The 11,170-nt window shown below is 52.1% G+C and overlaps 1 protein-coding gene across 2 annotated transcripts in view; it reads left to right on the plus strand.

Moving 5' to 3' along the window:
* The window catches only part of PRKRIP1 (PRKR interacting protein 1), a 33,965-nt gene extending 28,463 nt beyond the window's left edge, over positions 1-5,502 (plus strand). For both annotated transcript variants that reach the window (XM_063606088.1, XM_057302924.2), the window contains exon 6: positions 3,847-5,502. In XM_063606088.1, coding sequence (XP_063462158.1) covers positions 3,847-4,042 — 196 coding nt within the window. In that variant the 3' untranslated portion in view covers positions 4,043-5,502. The remainder of the gene's footprint in view (positions 1-3,846) is intronic.
* The last annotated feature ends 5,668 nt before the right edge of the window (positions 5,503-11,170 follow it).

The raw sequence follows: 11,170 nt of genomic DNA on the forward strand, positions 1-11,170 counted from the left end.
AGCCCAGAAAGCCAAGAATGACTGCCACGCATGACCTGAAGAAGCAGAAGGATAAAAGGTTGAAACACCAAAAGCCATGAACAGAAGTTGGTGAAAAATTGAAAAATGAGGCCGGGCACGGTGGCTCATGCCTGTAATCCCAGCACTTTGGGAGGCCAATGAGGGAGGATCACTTGAGCCCAGGAGTTCGAGACCAGCCTGGGCAACATGGTTGAGACCTCGTCTCTACAAAAAATACAAAAATTAGCCAGGTGTGGTGGCACACACCCATAGTCTCAGCTACTCAGGAGGCTACAGTGAGCCGTGATCACACCACTGCACTCCAGCCCAGGTGACAGAGCGGAAACCCTGTCTCAAAAAAAAAGGCCGGGTGTGGTGGCTCATGCCTGTAATCCCAGCACTTTGGGAGGCCAAGGTGGGCAGATCACCAGGTCAGGAGATCAAGACCATCCTAGCTAACACGGTGAAACCCCGTCTCTACTAAAATATAAAAAATTAGCCGGGTGTAGTGTCACACACCTGTAGTCCCAGCTACTTGGGAGGCTGAGGCAGGAGAATTGCTTGAACCCAGGAGGCAGAGGTCGCAGTGAGCCAAGATCGCGCCACTGCCCTCTAGCCTGGTGACAGTGTGAGACCCCGTCTCCAAAAAAAAAAAAAAGTGTCCAGTAACCCTTTAATCCAAACACAGCATAGTAGGTGGGGATTGAAAGCCTGTTGTTACCATTTAGCAGCCGATCCAGGTGTTCTCATGACACAGCTGTGCTGCTTAATTACTCTGAACATGGTATTTTCCACTGTATGAATGGCCCGTCATATTTATTACTGTTAAGCACTTATGTGTGAATAAGTGTAGGAAAAGGATTGCTTATCAGTAGCAAATTCAGAGTCAGAAATGATGGTGACGCCAAGCCACAGATCAGCCACATGGGTGAGAGATAGACACCTTTGCTTTCTGATGGTTCATTGTACACAACTGTGTTTCATACACAAAATTATTATTATTATTATTATTATTAGAGATGGATTCTAGCTCTGTTGCCCAGGCTGGAGTACAGTGCTGTGATCTTGGCTCATTGCAACCCCTCCCTCCCGGGTTCAAGCGATTCTCCTGCTTCAGCCTCCCAATTAGCTGGATGACAGGTGTGAGCCACCATGCCTGGCTAATTTTTTTTTTTTTCTGAGACAGAGTTTCACTCTTGCCCAGGCTAGAGTGAAGTGGCATGATCTCCGCTTGCTGCAACCTCCATCCACCTCCCACCCCCGGTTCAAGCAATTCTTCTGCCTCAGCCTCCCAAGTAGCTGGGATTACAGGTGCACCACCACACCCAGCTAATTTTTGTATTTTTAGTAGAGACGGGGTTTCGCCATGTTGGCCAGGCTGGTTTTGAACTCCTGACCTCAGGTGATTCACCCGCCTCGGCTGTTGAAAGTGCTACGATTACAGGAGTGAGCCACCACGCCCAGCCTAATTTTTGTATTTTTATAGAGATGAGGTTTCACCATGTTGGCCAGGCTGGTCTCACACTCCTGACCTCAAGTGATCCACCTGCCTCGGTCTCCCAAAGTGCTGGGATTACAGGTGTGAGCCACTGTACTCAGCCACAAAATTATTTTTAAATGTTATATTTACCTTCAGGCTATGTGTATGGGGTATATATGAAACATAAGTGAATTTCATGTTTAGACTTGGGTCCCATCCCCAAGATATCTCATTGTGTAGATGCAGATATTCCAAAGTCTGGAAACATCCGAAATCTGAAACACATCTGGTCCCGAGCATTTTGGATAAGGGATCTGCAGCCCATACTGCATTTTCAAAGGCTTTTTCAGCCACGGGGAATGCTTCCAGTCCTCCTCTGTTGCTCCCTTCCACAAACATCCAGCTCAACGAGTATTCTATTCATCAGAAGCAGAATTAAAGATCAGACCCTATGCTCTTTTTTTTTTTTTTTTTTTTTTGAGACAGAGTCTGCCTCTGTCACCCAGGCTGGAGTGCAGTGGCGCTATCTCGGCTCACTGCAACCTTTGCCTCCTGGGTTCAAGTGATTCTCCTGCCTCAGCCTCCCAAGTGGCTGGGATTACAGGCGCCCGCCACCACGCCTGGCTAATTTTTGTATTTCTAGTAGAGATGAGGTTTCCCCCATGTTGGTCAGGCTGGTCTCAAACTCCTGACCTCGTGATCCATCCACCTCGGCCTCCCAGGGTGTTGGGATTACAGACATGAGCCACCGTGCCCAGCGCCTTATACGATTTCTGCAGACAACATAGGCAGAGGCCGAGAGAGTCAGAGAACACGTTTGAGCCTGGGTCCCTGTCTTAGTGAATAGAAGATCTCGAGCAGCAAGTTCCTCCACCTCTCTGGGTCTTTTATCTTCTTCATCTGTAAAATGGATATATAAGAGTGGTACTTACCTCATAGACTATTGTAAGAATTAAACAGGGTACTCTATGTACAGACTTAGCACAGTGCTTCCATGTAATAGTGTTGGACAAATATTAGCTATTAAAATATCCTCACCATTTAAACTTTAAAAATAAAAAATCTGTGCCCAGGCTGCCGTGCAGTAGCATGGCTCACTGCAACCTTGAACTCCTGGGCCCAGAAGGTCCTCCTGCCTCAGCCTCATGAGTAGCGAGGACTATAGGCATGTGTCACCAGGCCAGTTTTTATAGAAATGGGACTCGCTGTGTTGCCCAGGCTTGTCTTGAACTCCTGGGCTCAAGTGATCCATCCTCCTCAGCCTCCCAAAGTGCTGGGATTACAGGTGTGTGCCATTGCACCCGGCTTCCCCGTTTCAACTTTCAAAGCTAATCATGCTGTGTGGTATGAGGTTGAGGGGAAAAAGGGATGCCCCAAATTAATGAAACTAAATCTTCCAGATGCTTTCGCCAGAGCCGTGCGTGTTCTGTGTTCTTTCTGCGGTCCCATCCTGGGTATGACAGTGAATTTTAGGCTGGGCTGTGCCTTCGGCTGTGCAGGGCCTCCTGCTTAGAGGCCCTTTGTCTGACCTTTGGTGACACAGCAGTAGCAGCGCTCAGGGTGTGTAGTGGGCGTGTGGGTGGCCAGGGCAAGCCCTGCACATGTGCCTCGAGGAGCATTGGCTGGCCTGGGTGAGCCCACCCATTTGTGAGTTGCTGAGGCCACCGTGCCTGCGGCCGGCGTCCTGGCGTGGCTGAGCCGGGCCATCTGCTGCCTTGTGGTCTCTGCCTCTGCCTTTCCAACTCTCACTTGTCCTCCTGCTCCCGCGTGAAGAGGGGGAGGGGAGGAGTTGGGAACACGTTGTCCTCATGCTCGGCTTCTGGCTGGCAGTCATGATGGGGGACAGGGAACCTGTGCTGCTCACAGGTGTCAGGAGGGGCTTCCTGGGCCATGCTTGGGAGGAGCTGGGAAGCTGGCGTATGTGTGGGGGGCAGAGCCCTCTGCCACACAGGTTTCGGAAATCCTTTTGCAGACGGCAGTGAGAACTTGAGACTTCAGTGAGAGTGTTGTCAGCCTGGCGTTAGGTGTTGAAGAGCTGGGTCGGGAAGTTGCCCACCCAAGAGGCAACTTGAGCCACGTAAAAGTAGTAGGGTGTGGTTTATGGGGTGTCGGGTCTTGCGTGTGCCTCTGGGCCTTTGGGTAAAGATGGGGTGCACCCGTGAGAGCAGTGGTAGATCAGGTCTGTGAGCCACCCTTACTCCCGGGGAATGGCTCAGAGGACTGGTGGGCGTGAGGCATGACCCTGGTTTCTTGCCGTGCGGTCTAGGAACAGGGACTTCTGACTTCCCATCAGCTCTCCTCTTTGAAAGCACCCTTGACCCTGAACGACTTTGCATGTCTGTAATTTGAATGTCGTGTGGTTACAGGACCCGGTCAGCCCAAGGAGCGGGGGTCCAGCAGCTCTGCGGAGGCATCTGGAACAGAGGAGGAGGAGGAAGTGCCCAGTTTCACCATGGGGCGATGACAATGTTTGCCACAGCCTCTGCCTGGAACCTGGCTCGTGCTGTGACCAGAAGGGAAAGGCGGCTGTTTGGCTCTTTCTCCCCCGCAAGGACCCGCTGACCCGCTGGATGGAGAGCAAAGGAGACCCCTCCCGAGCCGCTCACAGTCCTGCATTTGGCAGGTTTGGGAGCCTGAGGGGCCATCTCCCTGACACTCAGAGGCACTGCCTTGCAGACACCATCCGTGCTCCTGGTAAAGGGGGACAGAGAGCCTCACCTTGCCACATATTTGAACAGTGATGAGTTTGGGGCTGGTTTCTGGGAAGGGAATGTTTATTTAGTAAAGAGCAGAACACCCTTGCGTTTTGTTGGGACATGTGGACCGTGAGTCACAAACACTCTGGAGAAGGCTGAGATGCCACCATTCCCACGGGGACTGAAGACACATTACGTGGACCTGGTCCCAGGCTCAGTGAGGAGATGGCCTCGGCTGTGGGGCTGGTCCATGTTGCCCACTCACTCCAGTGGGAAGTGGGGACCACGCCATAGAGGGTCTGCTCCCACTGCAGCTCCCGGTGCTCTCGTGTTCTGGGAAGGCCTGGGTGTGTGCACAAGGAGGCCCAGGCCAGGGACTTCACCAGGGGCTGGGTCACAAGGGCACAGGGTGTGTGGAAAGCACTGTGGGGGAAGAGCCGGTCACCGGAGAGTGAGCAGGCAGAGACTCCAAGCTGGGCTGAGCCAGAGCAGAAGGCGAGGGATTACCAGCCGGACGGGGGTTCTCTCGCCAACAGCTGCGTTTTCATCCCGAAGTGGAAGGGGGTCTCAACAGAACGGGCTGAGAGAGGCGGGACTGGGTCAAGTGGGTGGAGCTCCTCCTTGCATGACTGCAACTGTCGGGGCTTTCCGCCGGCTCACAGCAGTTGGGGCCAGCGGGGAGAAGAGAGGCGGAACTGCTGTGTCCTCAGGTGGCGCAGCCTCAGACTGGCATCCAGGCACTGGGCCCGTGCAGAGAAGGCACCTGCAGAGAGCAGGGCAGCCCGGCGCAGGGGCGTGCACCTAGAATCCCAGCTACTCGGAAGGCCAAGGCAGGAGGACCACTTGAGTCCAGGGATTCAAGGCCAACGTGGGCAATAGAGCGAGACCCTGTCTCTTAAAAAACGATGATGATGATGAACACAGAGGACAGGGCACTGTGCTGGGAGCCAGGGGGCCTGGGAGGAGCCGAGACCAGCCTTTTACCTCGGGGTTTTGAGGCCAACAGGGACGACAGAGACAGTTTCTAGTTAGAGCCTTGGCTCCATTTTTGGATGATTTAGCCCCGAGTTCCTGAGTCTATTTCATGCCCCTTACATACTTTGATAGAACTAAGGAAATAGTGGTTTTGAGTGAAGGGAAAGGAAACCCAGAAACATTTTACGTTGCTTTTACGTCTGTAGTGTAGATTGCCCCGGCCCCTCTCTGAGCCCTGTAGCATCTGTGATAGCTTCTGTCCCTTCATCGGTTCATGTCACAGGGATTTTCTTTCCCAGGAAGTGGACACGGAGAGTCAGCCCTAATAAATGAGCACATGCCCTGGCTGTACATTTTGAAACCTGTTTTTCTCTGTCTGGGACTGGCTGGTTTGCGTTTCGGTTTTAGTTCTCCTATCTTTGGACTGTTGGTTTCCATCCCTCTCCCCGCCCCCACATGTGTCACAGCCCCTGCCCTGAGTCTGCAACCTGGAGCTTGTGGGCCGCCTCAGTGCTGCGGAGGGTGCTGGGGCTTGGAGCCTGATGACCTGGCTTTGAATCCTGCCCCTGCCTCTGGTAAGCCAGGGGACTGTCAGCAAGTCCCTTCCTGCCTCTGCCAGCTCACTGGGCCAAGAGAGACAGTTGCCACAGGTGTGTGTTGGGTGGGTGGGCACATGGCGACACAGCAGGATGCCAGGTTGCGGTGGGCTTCACCCCCACGGGGTGCAGGAGATGATATTTAGGCAGGACATGTCCTGTAGCCATTTCTGGCCATTAGTACTAGGTCATCAGGACCTTAAGTTGAGAGATTCTTTCTTCCAGGGCATCACTTATTTAGGAAAAGAAGAACAAACAGATGTCATCATTGAGAAAGGATTGGGTGATACTGAGAGCCCCTGCCCTCCCCCCCACAAAAAAAAACCACCATTAGGGGAGAATCGTGAAGTAATGTCCCTCATTGCTCATGGGTGGGAAGGAGTCTGGAACTGAACACAGAGGTGTAGGTAACAGAATCGTCTCAAACAAACTCACACACAAGAATTCTTATGGCCAGGCGTGGTGAGCTGATGCCTGTAATCCCAGCACTTTGGAAGGCCGAGGCAGGAGGATCGCTTGAGCCCAGGAGTTTGAGACCAGCCTTGGCAACACAGTGAGACCCCATCTCTACAAAAAATTTTAAAATTATCTGGGTGTGATGGTGCGCACCTATAGTCCCAGCTACTTGGGAAGCTGAGGTAGGAGGATCCCTTGAGCCGAGGAGTTGAAGGCTGCAGTGAGCCGTGATCACTCCACTGCACTCCAGCTTGGGTAACACAGTGAGACCCTGTCTCAAAAACAAATATATCTAGGTTCCCTGGTGATGCCCCTGTAATTCTGCATCATTTACGATTCATGCCCAAATAGACATTTAAACCGGTATTTTACTGTTTAAACAGGAGATTCTACTACAGAACCCGCCCCTTTAATTAGTTAACTTCGAGACAAGGGCTTGCTGTGTCGCCCCGGCTGCAGTGCAGTGGCGCCATCATTGCACACTGCAGCCTCCAACTCCTGGGCTCAAGCATTCCTCCCACCTCAGCCTCCCAAGTAGCTAGGACTACAGGCATTCACCACCATGCCAGCCTAATTTTTGTTTGTTTTTGAAACAAGGTCTGGCGCTTTTGCCCAGGCTGGGGTGCAGTGGCGTGATCTCGGCTCACTGCAACCTCCACCTCTCGGGCTCAAGCCATTCTTACACCTCATCCTCCCAAGTAGCTGGGACTACAGGCGTGCACCACCATGCCTGGCTAATTTTTGTATTTTTTGTGGAGACGGGGTTTTGCCATCTTGCACTGGTCTCCACCTCCTAAGCTCAAACAACCCTCCCACCTCAGCCTCCCAAAGTGCTGGGATTATAAGTGTACACCACCGAGCCCTGCCCTGTTACTATTTTAAATTTATTTCCCTGTTTCCAACATTTATATTTTGGTAAAAAACAAAAACGACATTAAAATTGAGTTAGAGGAGTGTTCTACTAACTCTTGGAAATAGAACTCAGGTCAATTCTTTTTCATTCGTGGTGGAGACACGTGTTTTCTCCTTCTCCCTCTTGGAAGTTAATTTCTGTTTACTATTTGGTGTACTTGACTAAAGTTAGCTACGATTACCATATATTAACATATATTTCAGTAGAGAGAACACTCTTGGAAATTAACCTGGAGCGAGTTCCAGGAGGCCGTTTCTTGTTTTCTTACTCCACAGAATGTCACAAATCCATTGGGTGTGGTGGCTCTTGCCTGTAACCCCAGCACTTGGGGAGGCCTAGGCGGGAGGATCACTTAAGGCCAGGAGTTCAAGACCAGCCTGAGCAACATAGTGAGACCCCACATCTCTAAAAAATAAAAATTGAAAAGTGCACCTGGCCTAGTGGCATAGTCCTAGCTACTTCCAAGGCTGAAGTGGGAGAATCACTTGAGCCTGGGAGATCGAGGCTGCAGTGAGCCATGATTGTGCTGCCGCACTCCAGCCTGGGTAACACTAAGACCTTGTCTCAGAAGTAAAAGGCTGGATGCAGTGGCTCACACCTGTAATCCCAGCACTTTGAGAGGCCAAGGCAGGTGGATCACCTGAGGTCAGGAGTTCGAGACCAGCCTGGCCAACATGGTGAAACCCCATCTCTACTAAAAATGCAAAAATTAGCCGGGCGTGGTGGCCAGTGCCTGTAATCCCAGCTACTGGGGAGGCTGAGGCAGGATAGTTGCTTGAACCCGGGAGGCAGAGGTTGCAGTGAGCCAAAATGATGCCACTGCACTCCAGCCTGGGCAACAAGAGTGAAACTTCATCTCAAAAAATATAGTAATAAATGAAAAAAAAATAGCAAATGTTTATTGAGCACCAACTAAGTGCAAAATCCAAGGGATTCCAAGGCCCATTGCTAGGCACTGGGGATGGTGGTGGACAAGACACAGTCCTTGCCTTCAGGGGGCTCCAGGTCTGAGCAGGAACAGGATTGGGGAGAGCAGCACAGCCTGCTGTGTGGGCACCTGACCCAGGCCTCTGCGAAGGCGAGCGCTGAGCTGAAGTCAGGTGGCTCAGGAGAACAAGAGTGCCCAGAAAGCGAGCTGGGGAGGGAGGAGGCGCCCTGCCATGGCCTCAGACCCTGTTAATCAGGGGACTGGAGTCTCAAAGGCCACAGGGTAGGGGCTGGAATGGAGAGACATGGGGGACCTTTGAGTTTGTGGAAGGGGACAGGGCTCCTGCCTTGCCATGCAGACCAGAGGTGATGGTGGCCTGAGTTAGTGCAGAAGCAAGTGGGGACAGGGAGAAGTAAGGGAGAGTCCAGCGATGTGGAGGTGGGAGAATTGTCACGACCCGATGGGGAGAGGACTCATGGGTGCCAGCAGCTGAGTGGGTGAGGGAACCCTTCTGAGACAGCTGACCCAGGCGGTGGGGCAGGAATGCGAGGGAAGATGACAGATTCGGCTGTGGGCCTGGTAAAGTGGAGGGCCCTAGGCATATGTGCTGGGAAGAGAGATCAAGGCTGAAGGTGATGATGGGGTTGTCAGGCTGCCCTGGTCCTTGGAACTATGGGAGTAGATGAAACCAGTCAGGGAGGAGCAAAGAGAGGAGAGGGACCCAGACAGAACCCTGAGAATCGCATATCGAGGGGACAGAAAATGGGGGGACAAGCAGGCAGACTCACTGGAGCCAAGGAACAGGGTTTCCTGGTAGAAGGAGGGGTCCCCGATGACAGGGCTGACGGCTGAAACATCCTCTGGGTTTAGGCAGGCAGATCAGCTGAGGTCAGGAGTTGGAGACCAGCCTGGCCAACATGGCGACACCCCATCTCTCCTAAAAAATATATACAAAAATTTGATGGGCGCCTGTAATCCCAGCTACTTGGGAGGCTGAGGCAGAAGAATTGCTTGAACTCGGGAGGTGGAGGTTGCAGTGAGCCAAGATCATGCCATTGCACTCCAGCCTGAATGACGAGCGAAACTCCATCTCAAAAAGAAGAAGCTATTATAGGCCGGGCATGGTGGCTCACCCCAGTAATCTCAACATTTTGGGAGGCTGAGGCCGGCAGATCACTTGAGGCCAGGAGTTCGAGACTGGTCTGACCAACATGGTGAAACCCTGTCTCTACTAAAAATACAAAAATTAGCAAGGCATGGTGGCCCGTGCCTGTAATCCCAGTTACTTGGGAGGCTGAGGCATGAGAATCGCTTGAACTCAGGAGGTGGAGGTTACAGTGAGCCAAGATGGCACCACTGCACTCCAGCCTGGGCAACAGAGCAAGACTCTGTCTCATAAATATGATAGAGAAAGAAAGGAAAGAAAAAGGGAGGAAGGAAGGAAGGGAAGGAAGGAACGAAGGAAGGAAAGGAAGGGAGAGAAGGGAGGGAAGGAAGGAACGAAGGAAGGAAAGGAAGGGAGGGAAGGGAGAGAAGGGAGGGAAGGGAGGAAGGGAGGGGAAAGAAAGAAATGAAGGAAGTGAGGGAGGGAGGGAGGGAAGGAAGGGAGAGAAAGAAAAGAGAAAAGGAAGGGAGGGAGGGAAAGAAAAGCAAGCAAGCAAGCTATTCTGTGTTTGGTTAGGAAACCAACTCTGCAAAGCACTGGCAATTACGACTTGCATTTTGCTTCTGTCTGGGCATGCTGGATAAATATGCCTGTGGGGTGGCGGCGTCAGTAACGGGCACAGGAAGCTTTCTCAGGGATGAGTGAAGTCGCTGCAAGAGTGAGAATTCAACAAGCAAAGGACTCCTTTGCTGAAAGCACGTTCATCTATGATGCAAACTACTGCCATTTACAAAGTGTTTTCTTCCTGTTTTGTGTGTGTGTGTGTGTGTGTGTGTGTGTGTGTGTGTGTGTGTGTTTGAGACAGAGTCTTGCTCTCTGGCCCAGGCTGGAGTGCAATGGTGTGATCTTGGCTCACTGCAACCTCCGCCTCCCAGGTTCAAGCGATTCTTCTGCCTCAGCCTCCCCAGTAGCTGGGACTACAGGCGTGCGCTACCATGCCTGGCTAATTTTTGTATTTTTAGTAGATACGGGGTTTTACCAGTTGACCTGGCTGGTCTTGAACTCCAGGCCTCAGGTGATCAGCCTCCCAAAGTGCTGGGATTACAGGCATGAGCCACCGAGATTCATTTTACCAAGAACTCCACGTTGGAAAGCCATAACATGATTGCTTTTTGAGGACTTTACCCCTGAAATTCAAATGATCCCTCACCCATAGCCACTGATGGGGGTGGCAGGAGGAGGGCCAGTAAGGAACCCTGGGATTTGCTTATGTCCATGTTAGGGCCTAACTTGCCTTTTAGGTCAGTAACCCGGAGGGGGAAACCTGGTTTATTAGACTAAGTGTCCTCCTGGTTTCATTCTGGCTCTCAGCAGTAGCCTGTAAAAGACAACTCGAAGTGTAGATGGATTTAACCTGGCGTCCGTAACATCTACTCTTCCAATTGTCATAAAATGTGGGCTGGCTGACATGAGTGGAATTTTTCCTTCGTTTGGATAAATGTGTCACGGTCCAATGCTGTTGTGACAGATGGAAAAATCCTATGTAGGGCACGCAGCAGCCTACCCGGCATGGAGGAAGGACTCCAAGGGACCGTCTGGCACCGCCGGGCTGATAGGAACCCATCTTGTCTGTCTGTGAATTATTCATGTGCTGCACTTCCTGAAAAGAATGCTCCTGTTTGACTCCCTTGCTCGTAAAACCGCAGAGAATTCACCGTTAAGGGTGAGAGGCTCCCTGCAGTAGGGAGTGGAAGGGGCCAGGGCACAGCAGAAACTCTTTGCTGCTGTCTGCGAACAGCATGAGAAGGACAGCACGCTGCACTGAAGTTGGGACCCCAGGGGTCTCGCTGGGTCTGTGAGTGGCAGTGCGCTCTGGGTGGCAACCCCCAATTAGCTCAGTGCAAGCTCTTCATGGTGCCATCCAACACCCTGGGCAGGGGCCAGGCAAGGTGGCTCATGCCTCTATGCCCAGCACTTTGGGAGGCTGAGGTGGGAGGATCACTTGAGCCCAGGAGTTCGAG

The sequence above is a fragment of the Pan paniscus genome, chromosome 6 (genome assembly GCF_029289425.2).
Source record: "Pan paniscus chromosome 6, NHGRI_mPanPan1-v2.0_pri, whole genome shotgun sequence".
NCBI classification, from domain to species: domain Eukaryota; kingdom Metazoa; phylum Chordata; class Mammalia; order Primates; family Hominidae; genus Pan; species Pan paniscus.